This window comes from Martes martes, assembly GCF_963455335.1.
Source record: "Martes martes genome assembly, chromosome: 1".
NCBI classification, from domain to species: Eukaryota; Metazoa; Chordata; class Mammalia; order Carnivora; family Mustelidae; genus Martes; species Martes martes.
Genome location: NC_137888.1, coordinates 167469299 through 167485609, shown reverse-complemented (window position 1 = coordinate 167485609; position 16311 = coordinate 167469299). Strand labels below are relative to the sequence as shown.

The following is a 16311-nucleotide window of genomic DNA, read 5'->3' as shown; positions in this document are numbered from 1 at the left end:
GTGACAAAGAAACAATGAAAAAAAAAAAAGAATGGAAGTACAGCCTAATTTTTTCAGCTAAGTAGAGTTCAATGAATTCATAAAAAGTAGTCTTTCATCTACAGAAGGGACGCCCATCTCTGTCCATGAGAAAGTAACAGGGTCCAGAATTACGATCCTTCCATAAACAACTAAAACACTGGAGGGATATATGAAACACAACTATTTTCAGACTTCGGACAATGGCAGAAATGAGAAAGTTCTATCACAGCCCAACCTTTGTCTGGAGGCATTTTCATGACCATTGTACATGGAGAAGAGCCAAGCAGCCCATCAGTCTTGTTAGGTGAAGCAGCAAAGATCAGAATGCAGGGCAATCCAGGTAGCTAGAATTTCTAGGGCAGAGTACCAGAGAGAAAGAGGCTGTCCCACACATACACAGTCAAATGGTCTTTGACAAGGGCACCAAGGGTACACAGTGGGTAAAGGGCAGTCTCTTCAACAAATGCTGGTGGAAAAACTATTTCCACATGCAAAAGAATGAAGATTTGAAACTATAAAGCTCTTAAAAGAAAACAAAGGGAAAAAGCCTCATAACATCCTTGGGAATGATCTCCTAGATATGATAACAAAGGCCCTGGCAAAAAAAAAAAAAAAAAAAAAAAAAAAAGTGAAAATAGTGGGACTTCATCAAATTAAAAAGCTTCTGCAAATAAAATTAACAGGTCGGGAAACGAGAGATGTTGGTGAGGATGCAGAGAAAGGGGAACCCTCCTACACTGTTGGTGGGAATGCAAGCTGATGCAGCCACTCTGGAAAAGAGCATGGAGGTTCCTCAAAAAGTTGAAAATAGAGCTACCCTACGACCCAGCAATCACACTACTGGGTATTTACCCTAAAGATACAAATGGAGTGATCTGAAGGGGCATGTGCACCCAAATGTTTATAGCAGCAATGTCCACAATAGCCAAACTATGGAAAGAACCTAGATGTCCATCAACAGATGAATGGATAAAGACACACACACACACACACACACACACACAACAGAACACTATGCAGCCATCAAAAGAAATGAAATCTTGCCATTTGCAACGACATGGATGGAACTAGAGGGTATTATGCTGAGTGAAATAAATCAGAGAAGGACAATTATATGATCTCTCTGATATGAGCAATTTGAGAGGCAGGGCGGGGAGTTGTGGGGAGTAGGGAAGAAAAAATGAAACAAGATGCGATTGGGAGGGAGACAAACCATAAGAGACTCTTAATCTCACAAAACAAACTGAAGGTCGCAGGGGGGCGGGAGGGTAGGGATAGGGTGGTTGGGTAATGGACATTGGGGAGGGTATGTACTATGGTGAGTGCTATGAAATGTGTAAGCCTGATGATTCACAGACCTATACCCCTGGGGCAAATAATACATTATATGTTAATAAAAATAATTTTTAAAAAAATTATTTAATTTTAAATAAATTAAATAAATTTTAATTTATTTTTAATTTATTTATATTTAATTTAATAAATTAAATAAATTTTAAATAAATTTAAAAAGCTTCTGCAAAGGAAACAATGAACAAAGTAAAAAAAACAACCTATGAAATAGGAGAAAATATCTCTAAACCATATACCTGAAAAGGAGTTAATATCCAAAATATTCAAGGAACACCTATAACTCAACAACAAAAATACCCCAAAACAAGATTTGAAAAGGGCAAAGCATCTGAATAGACATTTCTCCAAAGACATACAATTGGCCAACAAGTATATGAAAAGATGCTCAACATCACTAATCATCCAGGAAATGCAAATCAAAACCATAATGAGATATCACTTCACACCTGTTAGGATAGCCAATTATTTAAAAAAAGCAGAAAATAAAGTTGGTAACACTGTAGAGAAATTAGAACACCTGTACACTGTTGATGGAAATGTAAAATGGTACAGTCACGGGATGCCTGGGTGGCTCAGTTGGTTAAGAGGCTGCCTTCAGCTCAGGTCATGATCCCAGCATCCTGGGATCAAGTCCCACATCGGGCTTCTCCCTCTGCCTCTGCCTACCACTCTGTCTGCCTGTGCTCGCTCTCTCTCTCTCTCTCTCTAACAAATAAATATTTTTTTTTTAAAAATGGTACAGTCACTATGGAAAACAGTATGGCGGTTTCTCAAAAAATTAAAAATAGAATTACCATATGAGCCAACAATCCCACCTCTGGATATTTATCCAAAAGAAATGAAAAAAGGATCTCAAACAGATATCTGCAATACCATGTTCAAAGCAGCATCATACACAATTGCCAAAAGGTGGGAGCAACCCAAGAGTCACCAACAATTGAATGGATAAAGAAAATGTGATACATACATACAATGGAATATTATTCAGCCTTTAAAAAGAAGGAAATCCTGCCACATGCTACCACATGGATGAATCTTAAGGACATTAAGCTAAGTGAAAAAACCAATCACAAATAAATACTACATAATTCCATTTATATGAAATATATAGTCAAATTCATAAAAGAAGAAAAAGAAATGGTTGTTGCCAGGACTTAGGTAAGGAGAAATGAGGAGTTTCTGTGCAATGGATATAAAATTTCAGTCACAGAGAATAAAAAAGTTCTAAAGATTTCTTATATAGCAACGAACATATAGTTAACAATACTATACATACAACAATTTGTTAATATGGTAAATTTCTTGTTATGTGTTTTTTACCAATCCCTCAGCAGCACCCCCCCCCCCAAAAAACCCAGCCCTATAGAAAAGGCTACTCTAAATCCACACCAACAAAACTTAAAAACAAAACGTGACAGAATCAGTCTAATCCACAGTGACTTACCTGCCTGTCACAACACAGCCTGACACGCCAATAAGTTATACAATAAAACTACCCAATCAAAAAGGTAAACACTGGGGCGCCTGGGTGGCTCAGTGGGTTAAAGCCTCTGCCTTTGGCTCAGGTCATGATCCCAGGGTCCTGGGATCGAGCCCCATATCAGGCTTTCTGCTCAGCAGAGAGCCTGCTTCCTCCTCTCTCTCTCTGCCTGCCTCTCTGCCTACTTGTGATTTCTGTCTGTCAGATAAATAAATAAATAAATAAAAATCTTTAAAAAAAAAAAGTAAACACTATAATGGCGAGCATCTAATCAAAAATTACCAGTCATGCAAAGAAATAAGAAAATATGGTTTACACACAAGAAAGGTTAAAAAAAAAAAATCAGTCAACAGAAACAGACTTAGAAATGACACAGATAATGGATTAGTAGATAGGGAGGTTAAACTCACTATTAGAAATATGTTCAGTATGCTCAAAGCTTAAAACATACACATAAACCTAATGAGAAAAGAAATGGAAAATATTTTTAAATGAAATTTCTAGAAATGATCAATATACTATCTGAAATGAAAATTTCATTGGAAGAGACTAACAGCTAAGATACTACAGAATAAAAAGTGGATGGACCTGAAGGCAGAGCAAAAGAATTATCCAAAACTAAGCACAGAAAGGCAGGGTGAGTGTGGGGAATAGGGGTGGAGACCAAAACAGAAAAAGAAATAAGAAAAGAGTCTCAATGTCTGTAGATAAATATCAAGCAGTAAAGTAAAAATAGTTAAGATCTAACAAAATTTAATTGGAGTCAATACTGGAGCATGGGATGGATGTATGAACAGAAAAATACTCAAAAGAAACAATGGCTAAAGTCTTTCCAAATATAAACCCAAAGCTCAGGAACCCCAAACAGAACAAATACAAAGTAAACCAAACTAAAGCATATTACAAATTTCTGAAAACCAGTGATAAAAAAGAAAATATGAAAAGCAGCCATGGGGCGCCTGGGTGGCTCAGTGGGTTAAGCCTCTGCCTTCGGCTCAGGTCGTGATCTCAGGGTCCTAGGATTGAGCCCCAAATCAGGCTCTCTGCTCAGCAGGGAGCCTTGTTTCCCCTCTCTCTCTGCCTGCCTCTCTGCCTACTTGTGATCTCTCTCTGTCAAATAAATAAATAAAATCTTTAAAAAAAAAAAAAAAGAGAGAGAGAGAAGTGAGAAGTGAGAGAAATTGGAAGGAGAGGTGAACCATGAGAGACTATGGACTCTGACAAACAACCTGAGGGTTTTGAAGGGGCGGGGGGTGGGAGGTTGGGGGAACCAGGTGGTGGGTATTAGGGAGGGCACAGATTGCATGGAGCACTGGGTGTGGTGCAAAAACAATGAATACTGTTATACTGAAAAGAAATAAAAAATTTTAAAAAAAAATGAGAGAGAGAGAAAAGAAAAGCAGCCAGGGAAAAAAGGCACATTATACGCAGAAAGCTATAAATAAAAAGATTGCACCTGGTTTCATCTGAAACCAGTAAAGTCAGAATGATATTCTGAAAGGGAAAAACCATTAACCCTGAATTTATACCCATTGAAAACTTCTTTCAAAAAAAAAAAAAAAATCTTTCAAAGGGTGAAGTAACTTTTTCAGACAAACAAAAGCTGAGAATTCTTTAGCAGTCTATGTATACTACAAGAAAAGTAGCAGAGAGCATAAAAATGATACCAGAAGTTAACTTTGATATATACAAAGGGGAGTATCAGAAATGATAAATATGTGGGTTAAACCAGAAAAATTTTTTTAATTTGTTTAAAAGATAATGGGTGTCTAAAGCAAATATAGAAACAATGTATTTTAGAGTCTATAATATATGTACACATAAAATGAATGACAATAAGATGACGGGAAGAGGGCAGAAGTACACATCTGTAACACAGCTCTACACTATTCAGATAGCATGATACTGTTTGAAAGGAAGTTGTATTAAGTTAAAGAGGCATATTTTAAACTACCACTAAAATAATGAAACAGAGAAGCAAAGCTAGTAAGGCAACTGTGGAAAATTAACTTTAAAAATGTTCAACTATTTCTTAAAAAGGCAGAAAGAGAGCAAAGAATAGGTGGACAAACACAAAATGGGAGTATATGTAAATCCAGCCTTATCAATAATTACTTTAACTTTCTGCAATAGTGGAAATGTATCTGCACAGTTTAACACAGAAGCCACTAGCCACATGTGGCTATTCTATGCCAATAAACTCAACCACTAAGATTAAATAGGTAAATTAATGAAAGGAATAAAAGGTTGTTTTAGCAAACAAAAAGCAATTCCATAATATTATGAAGGAAGAAATCATGAGCATCTCCATAGATGCAGAAAACATACTTGACAAAATTCAACACACATTTATGATTAAAAAAAAACAAACATCTCAGCTAATTAAGAAAGGAACTGCCTCAACTTGATAAATTTATGAAAATGTATCACGAATATAATAACACTCTAACACAATATTTAAAAAACTAAATGATTTCCCCATAAATTAGGACTAAGAAAAGGATGTCTGCTCACATCACTTCTACTTAAAATTGTACTAGAAGTACTATCCTCTGTAAAACAAGAAAAAAATACGAGGCGTGGAGATTAGAAAGTAAGAAATAAAGGTGTTTTTATTCACAGATAACATGACTGTATATGTAAAAATTCTGAAGGAATCAACAAAAAAAGATGCTGGAATTAAAAAGTGAATTTACCAAGATCACAAGATAAAAAGTCAATTAAGAAATCGTATTTCTATGTTCATAGCCTGTGCAATGAAAGCTAACCCATACTGTTGAGAGAAATTAAAACTATAAAATGGAGGAATATACCAAGTTCATATATTGAAGACTCAACATTGTTAAGAAATCATTTCTACCCAGAATGATCTCTAAATTCAGAACAATCCCGATGCACATACCAGCAGGGTTTTTTGTAGAAACTGACAATATGATTCTAAAATTTATATGAAAATGCATATAAAATGCAAAGATCCTAAAAAGTCCAAATAATTTTTATAAAGAAAAACAAAATGGGAGGCCTCAAAATGTCTAACATCAAGATGTAGTACAAAGCTACAATAATTAAGACAGCGTGGTATTGGCAGGGATAAACACAGAGAACAAGAGAACAGAAAAGAGTCCAGAAACAGATATACACATTATTGCCTGAGGCTACAGTGACTAAGATGAGCAGTACTCTATCATGGGGTTGAAATGTACTATATCTTAACTGTACTGGTTACATAGTATATACCTTTGTCAAAATTCACTGATGCTTGTATACTTTATTATGCATTTACAATGGATGTGTTTTATTATATGTAAATTACATCTAAATAAAAATTATTTTAATACACATTTCAAAACAATCCCCTAAACTTATCTTTACTAATGTGAATCTAACCTAGAAAGGAACTAACAATTATTAAGGGCCTACAACATGCCAGACACTGGGTTCTGCACATTTAATTTTCACAATCATCTTCTAAAGTAGAAATTATTCATCAAATTTTTACATTTGAAGAAATGTTAACATTTGCAAATTCAACCAGCTGTAAGCTGGGGACTCAAGAGTCAAGCCTAAGTACACCCATAATGCCCATGTTGCTACCACCACGAGCCTCTTAGGTCTTTGCTACAGAAACTTCTTACCAAAGCTACTACCATACACCGAAATAATTTTTTAAGCCTACCTTGATTTTTCTTTTTTTTTTTTGTTTAATCTTCTAAGACAGATGAAAATAGCTCCTAAACAATGACAATGACAGGCTCACCACTACGTGTTAAATACCTTAAGCTACAGAATTAAAAAAAAAAAAAAAAAAATGATAGACTCGTAAAGCTAAGTACAAGCGAAGTTCAATTTAAGAGTCTTTCCAGCCTCACACAGCAAGGTAAGTGATAAATTGCCTGTAATACTATTTACTGGTAGATTTCCCACTGGGATTTTTAAATTTCGAATATGTTTTTAAACTTTGAATTATATATTCATGTTAAAGACTACATGATTTAACTACCTAAGTGTTAACTTGTTACCAAAAAAAATTCTGAAATTTAACATCTAAAAGTACTAGGCAAATAAATAACCACGTATAGTGAACAAGATCTTTATTGCCGTAATGTTACAAGAGGCATAAAAATATCCAACAGGGAACCCAAGAAAATAATATGGGAGAAGATGCGATCTGAGAAGAACAAGAAAGGAAGAGATCTGCACATGGCCTGAGGACAGCTGACATCAGGAACACTCCCTGTCCTATGGACTTCCTTAATTCATAAGTCTTAACTGGGAACCACAGGAGATGATAGATCCAGGGAAACACACTTTTGCTATCTTTGCTTGTAATAGCAAGAAATAGTGCCACAAGACCTCTGCTGGCAATATTACTCCATCTTCCATCTCTGGTTCTTCACTTCCATCTCTGGTACCAGAAACACCCCTTGGCGAAATGAGTGTGATGACTAAATAGGAAATTGATGCTATCGCTTCTACCACCATCTTCAAATCCAAAAGACAATCTTCATAATGTACAGATACTCCTCTTTCATATGCTGGAGTGGATGTTCCTCACAGATCAAAAAACTGTACTGGGAAAACTCATGTTTGAAAGTTACCTGAAGGGTGTCACTAGAGAGAATTGTAACCAGACATGCTGACTGCTTTCATTGTTGACACGGGACTAAATCTTGGGAGCTTGAATGACGGACATGTTATATTACACAGAAGCTCAGGATGGTGTCATTGCAAGGCTTCATTTCAGTGTTGCCATAAGTCTTTTTTTTTTCAGTGTTGCCATAAGTCTTAAGTGCAGAGATTTATAATTTCCACTTATCACAGGGTAAATTTAAAATTGATTCATAAAAAATTATCTTTTTCCAGATTTCCAAGGACACAGGAATTTGTGAACAATAGTATTTTCACTTCTTAAACGCTTTTTTCCCTTCCTAATTCTACTCCCCAACATTATCTGTCAAAGGAGTTGTGTGCATATCTGTTTGGGGCGTACAGATAAATAAACTGATATACAAGTATTCTTATGGGCCCATATATTAGCTACAAATTTTCTATGCAGTGAACATGCTTATATATAAATTATTTTTAACTTCTCCACCTAATTTGTTGCAGTAGTCCCAATAGTTCCACTTCATTGGAATTAAGGATATCCAAAATTTATATTTTGAGTGAAAAGCAGAGGTTTCCCCAAAATTGTATAGATTGTCACCAATCTTGTCCCTTATTGTTTGTCTACGAGACTTTCTCTAAAACAGTACAAACATTAAATGTCAGTATTTTAATCTTTGACAATACAACATTACAAAGATTGCTTTTCTTTTGTTATTGCTCAATTCAAACATCTTCACATATCCTTAAACCTTTCTACTTGTTTGTTATTTCACTTTCCTCCGCAGTTTGTTTGTTTGTTTGTTTTCCATCTCCCTTGGAATATTAGTGTCTTTGTTCCTGGTTTCTAAGAGATCATTTATGACTAAGGATGTCAACCATCTGCCATCAATGCAAATGAAATACCATGTTTTCTAACCAACATTTTACAATGATGTTTTAATTTCTGGTTGTACAGAAGCTGCATATTGAAATATAGTAATTTTCTGCTTTAAAAAAATATATACCCAAGAGTAAGGCAACAGAAAATATCATCCAAAAACTTCAAGATAGAAGAGCTAAAGGTGAGAAATAAATACATGTACTCACCTGGGGTGTTAAATTAACACTACCTTATGTAAAAATCACATTTTTACTAACTCAGAGAGACAAGGCATACTTACAGTTATGTGAACACTGAGGAATCATCATTGCAATGTTGAAATATTCAAAGCAAATTCCACACCGCAGCAAATCATCTATTGTCTGAAATGCAAAGATACATATATATCTATCAGAAAAATACCAAGACTGGAATGCCTGCCACAGAACTCTTTCTCCACACCCTAAAAAAAAAAAACAACAATTTAAGAATATTCTTTTGTCAGGGCTCCTGGGTGGCTCAGTGGGTTAAAGCCTCTGCCTACGGCTCAGGCCATGATCCCAGGGTCCTGGGACTGAGCCCCACATCGGGCTCGCTGCTTCCCCCTCCTTTCTCTCTCTGCCTGCCTCTCTGCCTACTTGTGATCTCTGTCTGTCAAATGAATAAATAAAATCTTAAAAAAAAAATATTCTTTTGTCAAACACAAACTCAAAATTAACTCCACATAAACTGCAAGGAATCTTGACAAATCAAGAAAAACCTTCTCCATATGACTTAAACATTCAAATGTCAAGTTACCGAAAAAGCTTTCAACAGATAAAGTTGACACTGTACAGATTCCTGCTCCATACTGTCAACCCTTTACAAAATGGCCACTGCCCTCCTGTTCCATTTCTCACGTGTTTCCAGCTCTTCCTCCAAGCTTCTTCTTCTTCAGACCCCATTCCCTGGCCCACACTCACTGTTGGGGGAAAGGTACCAATAACCATTCACCACAAAGGTTAAGAACAAAATCAAAGAATACTAAAGCCAAACATGAGAAAGTATCTAGTTAAAACCTTTACTTCACAAATGAAGAAGCACACACAAAAATGGGGTATGAGTCAAGCCAAGACTAAAACTTCCTGTCTCCCTGCGGGCAGTCAGTCCAGTGCTCTCTGTACAGTACCACATGTTAGTTACTACTGGGTAGAGCCAACTGAGGAGGCCCTGGAAAGAGCTGTAGCCAGCAGCGGCAGAAGAAGGTAAAGATGTGGTCAATCTGGAAAGTCAGACAGATGTGTGTCAGCCTGGAATGCAATCCAAATAGGAAAAAAGGGTCTATTCTCACAATGCAAAATCTTCTAAATCATTTAAAATAAGATTTATTCTATCCAATAAGAATACTGAGCCATTTTTAAGAGGAAAAAAAGAAAAGAAGAAGAAGGAGGAACTCACTCCTGTACCAACATGGAAAGAGTGCCAAAACAAGTGCAAAAAAGAAGTCAGGTAGGGACGCCTGGGTGGCTCAGTCTGTTAAGTGTCTGCCTTTGGCCCAGGTCATGCTCCCAGGGCCCTGGGATCAAGCCCCTCATTGGGCTCTCTGCACAGCAGGCAGCCTGCTTCTCCCTCTCCCTCAGTCCCTCTACCCCAAACATGTACATGCTCTCTCTCTCTAATAAATGAATAAAATCTTTAAAATGAAACTTAAAAAAAAGAGGTAAGGTATGCTACCATTTGTTAAAAAAAGAGGATGGAGTAAAAACATATTATATTTTTACCTTGTATACATATAAAGAAATTCTGAAAAGATACACAGTAAAGTAATAAATAATAGTAACAAGAGTCAGAAAACTGGATAAGGCACAGATTGGGAGGGAGACTTCTACTTTTTGTTTCGCATTTTTTTAACCATGAGTGTATTACCTAAATTTAAAAAATACAAACAAAAAAAGACTAATGTCACCAACAGTCTATATGATGAAATATTATGTAGCCATTAAAAACACACAAACACACACTTTGGGGTGACTGGGTGGCTCAGTTGGTTAAGCGACTGCCTTCAGCTCAGGTTATAATCCCCGGGTCCTCAGATCAAGTCCCCCATGGGGCTCCCTGCTAGCAGGGAGTCTGCTTCTCTCTCCCCCTCTGCCTGCCATTCCCCCGCTCTCTCTCTCTCTCTGTCAAACAAATAAATAAAATCTTTAAAAAACAAAACAAAACAAAACATACACACTTTCAAAGAATAATGCCATGGGAAAGTGTTGTTTTAATGGAAACTTTTAAAAAATCAGAGAACAAATCTACAACAATGCATTACAATAGAACTATACAGTTTAATCTGCCTAACAATCTTATGAAGTCTATAGCATCAATATCCCAGTTTTACAGATGAAGACTACCATGCTATAAGTGGGTGAATTAAACCCAAGAAGTCAATTCCAAAGGGATCCCAAATTTTAAATGCATATACACATCATACACGCACATTAAACAGAGAAAACATTAAAATATGGTTACCTCCAGATGACAGGGTGATGGGGAACTTTCATTTTCTCCTTTACCTTAATCTGAATTTTAATTTTTTCTACTATATACACATATCCATTTATTATCCGTCAAAACAAAAAAATCCTGCTACTATAAAACCAGGGAAATAAACAAGAAAATGCCAAAATCTTCCATTATTTTGGATGGTAACCCACCATTGACACAAAAAGCTAGAGGACTGTGTTGAGTACCAATTAAGAGCAGAGCTGGGGCTCAAAGTCAGAGTCCTGGCATCTCTATTGTGCTTTTTTTCTATATAACCATCCTCTCTGGAGGAGAGGTGCTGACACATACTGAGCAAGATTTGTGGAAGGTGACACTGCATCAGATGAGCTGTAACATTCTTTTTTTTTTTTCAGTGCAGCCAAATATGATGTGTCTTTTTTTTAAAAGATTTTATTTATTTACTTGACAGAGAGATAGAGCCAGAGAGCACAAGCAGAGGGAATGGCAGAAGGACAGGGAAAAGCAGGCTCTGCACTGAACAGGGAGCCTGATATAGGGCTTGATCCCAGGCCCATGGGATCATGACCTGAGCCGATGCTCAGATGCTTAACCATCTGAGCCACCCAGGAGCCCCAGAGCTACAACGTTCTTTTTTTTAAGATTTTTTAATTTATTTATTTGAGAGAGAGAGAGAGAGAGAGAACATGAGGAGAGGGTGGGCAGAGAGAGAGGGAGAAGCAGACTCTCTGCTGAGCAGGGAGCCAGCCCAGTGTGGGACTTGATCCCAGGACCCCCGGACCATGACCTGAGCCGAAGGTAAAGGCTTAACCGACTGAGCCACCCAGGCGCCCCCAGAGCTTTAATATTCTTACACAAACTTCTAGTCATGCCATTTCAAGACCATAACATGCACTCCACTAAACAGAGAGCAGTCAAGTGGATTCTCTAGGACTTCAACTTAGAAGAGGGGAAAGTGGAAGGCAAAAGTAGGGAATGAGTGAAAAGACTTAATAACTAGAGGAAAGGTTCTTGAGTTTTCTGGGTCACAGATCCCCTTAAACATATGAATAAAAACTAGAACTCTGTTCAGAAAAACACACACAAACAAAAATCTTATAAATAATTCTGGATACAAAAGTCTTTTCATGGTTCCTATGTTAACAACCATGGATTTGGAATCAAGTTTCTATGCAGTATAAGAAAGAATTTCGAACAGAGCTACTTCTGGGAGCCGCTAATTCCTTGTCCCTAGAAAAAGTTCAAGAAAAACTAGATGAGAAATTGACAAATACATGACAAAGGGATTAAAATACATAGATCAATGGAACAGGATAGAAAGCCCACAAATAGACCCACACTTATACAGTCAATTTACAACAAAGGAGGCAAGAATACAGGAAGGGGAACGGACAGTCTTTTCAACAAATGGTGTTGGGAAAACTGGACAGCTACATGCAAAAGAATGAAACTAGACCACTTTCTTATACCATACACAAAATAAATTCAAAACAGATCAAAGACTTAAATATGAGTCCTAAAACCACAAAAGTACTAAAAGGAAAAATAGGCAGTAATCTCTTGACATCATCTGAACAACATATTTATAGCTACATCTCCTCAGACAAGGGAAACAAAAGCAAACATTAACTATTGGGACTACACCAAAATAAAAGGCTTTGCACAGCAAAAGAAACCGCCAACAAAACAAAAAGGTAACCCAGTGAATGGGAGAGATACATTCAATGCAAATGATATACCCAATGAGGGGTCAATATCTAAAATACAGAAAGCACTTACACAACTCAACACCAAAAAACCCCCCAAATAATCTCATTAAAAAATGGGCAGAGGACCTGAATAGGCATTTTTCCAAAAAAAGACATACAAATGGCCAACAGACACATGAAAAGCTCAAAATCACTAATCATCAGGGAAATGCAAATCAAAACCACCATGAGATATCACCTCACACCAGTCAGAATGGATAGTACCAAAAAAAAAAAAAAAAGAAAAGAAAAGAAAAGAAAAGAAAAGAAAAGAAAAAGAAATAACAGGTGTTGGTGAGGATATGGAGAAAAGGGAGCCCTCCTGCACTGTTAGTAGGAATGTAAATTGGTGCAACCACTATGGAAAACACTATGGAGTTTCTTAAAAAAATTAAAAACAAATATTATATGACCCAGTAATTCCACTACAAGGGATTTCCCAAAGAAAATGAAAACACTAATTTGAAAAGACATATGTACCCCTAGGTTTACTGCACCATTATTCACAACAGCCAAGATACATGTACAATGTAATATTACTCAACCCTAAAAAAGAATAAGATCTTGCCATTTATGACAACACAGATGGACCTGGGGCGTATTATGTATGCCAAATGAAGTAAGTCTGACAGAAGGACAAATACCATATGATTTCACTTCCAGGTGGTATCTAAAAAACAAATGAATAAACAAAAAACAGACTCTTAAATACAGAGAAATGGTGGTTGCTGAGGAGGTTGTGGGGGGAGAGGGGAATAGGCAAAATAAACAGTACTAATAGGTACAAACAATTAAAATAAAATAAAATAAAGAGCTATTAGAAAAATAGAAAAGAAAATACTGGAGGGGGCTGGCTTTCCACCATGATTCTAATATGGCTTCAATCAACTCCATCACTGAACACTCTCAGGTGCTGAACCCTGTATTCAGTGCTGTGGTGAGACATCAAATCCGTAGAAGACATGGAACCTGCCTCTAAAGACCTCTGAAAGTTGTGGTAAATTATGCTTAAATCTACAAAGCAAGAAGCTTTACAAGCTACAAAGCTTTTACTTCCTTTATACAATTCAATCTTCACAATAACAAATAAAAAGGGGGGAAAGAAACAACACATGTTAAAGTGCTATTGATTATAATAATAAAGACATATTAGCTGAATGCTTACTACCTTCCAGATACTTAGAACCTTCAACCAATTAGCAAATAATCTTGAAGCATGCACTATGTGCCAGACATTGTGTTAAGCACCGTGAATAAGCCAGACAGAATCCCTATCCACACACATCAGCTCATTTAACCAACCCTATAAACTGTTTATTTTTGTCTCCACTTTACAGTTGAGGAAATGTAGGCTCAGAGAGGTTAAGTAACAAACGCAAGATCGCACAGTTAAATAAGAGCCAGAGACCAGATTTAACCCAAGACCACTGGAACTCAAATCTATGTTCTCTGAAGTACCTTGATGCCAAGGCCACCACAACTCCAAACCACATCCTTCCTAGATCCTTCCCCATTGTCAGCTTTTCACCATGGGGCTATTTCAAGTCCCCAGGCACTGTAGCTGACACTGGTGATGGCAAGAAGAAAGGCCTTATACTTTAACCTTCCCCAAGTCCCTTCCCTTAATCCTCAAAGTCAGTCTTGTGACTGATACCATAATCCTCAAATTTACCAAACTGAGGGGCGCCTGGGTGGCTCAGTGGGTTGAAGCCTCTGCCTTCGGCTCAGGTCATGATCCCAGGGTCCTGGGATGGAGCCCCGCATCGGGCTCTCTGCTCAGCAGGGAGCCTGCTTTCTCCTCTGTCTCTGCCTGCCTCTCTGCCTGCCTCTCTGCCTACTTGTGATCTCTGTCCAGTAAATAAATAAAATCTTTTAAAAAAAAAATTTACCAAACTGAGGAATAGAACTAGAAAGTGATCTTGCACACAGTCAGAAAAATACATAATTACAGAACAAGAAGAAAAACCAAGTAACTGATTCTTAGCTAGTACAGCAAAATGTGTTTGCTCTTCTTGATCAAGCACACAGGGTTCACTGCTACTGTAAATGGAACTGGAATGCCTTGCCAAAAACCACCATGTTATTTAAGTGAAATAATATAATGAAATACAATGAAATAAAAGAATGAAATATAAATGCAATGAAAGGCTCTAGTGCTAAGCCTGAGCCCTGATCTCCTTGTTTAAGAGATGCACGACTGTTACGAGTTAGGACACGTCAGGGAGAAGTCAGGGCCAACCAGCACAAGGTAATTAGAAGAAATTAAAGAAAGTAAAAGAAATGGGAAATTCTCAACTAATGTACTGCGAGAGTTTACACATGCTTGACAAGTAGCAGGCCCTCAGAAAGGGTTAGTTGTTACTGTCGTTTTCACCATTTAGAGTGACTATTTTTCTCGAAGTCATTTTCACTGTTGCGGCTGAACCGCTTAATACCCGGTTCCATAAGACGGCCAACCTAAGTTTACCACAAGGGACCGAGGCCTGACCCCCGCCACTTCCTCAGCAGGAGGAAACTGAGGCCCATCTACCACGTCGGTAAGTGGCAGAGCAGAACGGGCTACCCTGGCCCAGCTCGCAGCTCGCGTCTCCGCCTTTCTCCTTCTCACAGCGGGACTGGCCTCCTGCGGACAACCGAGCGCTCCCGACCGCCCCAAAGCACTCACCTTCATGACTGCCAGACCTGGAGGCCACCGAGGCTCGACTAGGGAGTCCATGGTCTGTCCTAGGTAGGGTGAGGGGGTCCCGCACCCACTGGCCTCCCGCGCTCCACCGCTACTCGAAATTCCCCGCGCTACGGCGTTACGTCAACAGTCAGCGACGCGCCTGAGGCTTGTGCGGAGCCTGCTGGGAGTTATAGTACAAGGGCGGAGCCCGGCAAAGACGCTCCCACTGCGCACGCGCCACGTTGCCCCTTCGCGTCTCAAGGCATGTAAGTGGTTTGAAAAGCCCACACTAGGTTTTGCAGCAAACCCTTGTTAAATAAATGCCTGTTGACTGTTAGGAAAAGACAGTCAGGAATCAAACCAAATCCAGACCTTGCCAAGCCTTTCAACATCTAGGTTCATGCCTCCTCCTCACGTTGCCCTCCGTGATTGCTATAGCGATCTGTCCCTTCTCTGAGTAGTCCATATTAACCACTACAGAATAGTTTCATTTAAAAAAAAAAAATCGTCGTGAGAATTATTCCTATTTTTGTAGATGCAGCAACTGAATTTCAGAGGAGGGACTCATTCAAGATCAGTGGCAAAGTCCAGCTTTCAGTCTGGGTCTTTTAACCCCAAACCATAAAGGATCATCCGCGGACACTTTACGGTGGAGTAATTGAGCAGATAAGTCCACAGGTCAGAGGTCTGAGACTCCCAGGAAGCTTTACTTTGTGGGGCTCCAACAGAATGGTGGGGAGTGGCAGGGACCTTGGAGGGTGAGGGGTTGCAAAGGGTTTGTATCAACCAATCAGAAAAGAGCATGCAGATGAACTCCTTCCCTAGTTCCTGAAGTGGATAATGGGGTGGGGGACACAAGCATGGGGAGACTAAGACCAGGTCCCAGACCTGATAGTGAACTTTCTTTCCTTTATAGTACTTGTAGGTTGAAGACGAAGGCTGAGAAGGTGAGAGAAAAAGAAGAGAGAGAAAAGAAGAAGAATAAGAAAGAAAGAGACAGAAATAAATGCATTCTTCCTGTTGGTTCAACCAGGAAGACAAATTTGGGACAGGCATCACTTGTTGGTCCTGGGCTCCAGATCCA

The 16311-nt window shown here is 38.2% G+C and overlaps 1 protein-coding gene across 1 annotated transcript in view; it reads right to left on the bottom strand.

Moving 5' to 3' along the window:
- Nucleotides 1-15359, bottom strand: part of RAD18 (RAD18 E3 ubiquitin protein ligase) — a 109231-nt gene extending 93872 nt beyond the window's left edge. Inside the window, exons 1-2 of the mRNA XM_080809864.1 lie at nt 15228-15359; nt 8623-8704 (exon numbers count right to left, since the gene is read on the bottom strand). Coding sequence (XP_080665990.1) covers nt 8623-8704; nt 15228-15278 — 133 coding nt within the window. The 5' untranslated portion in view covers nt 15279-15359. The remainder of the gene's footprint in view (nt 1-8622; nt 8705-15227) is intronic.
- Nucleotides 15360-16311: the final 952 nt, after the last annotated feature.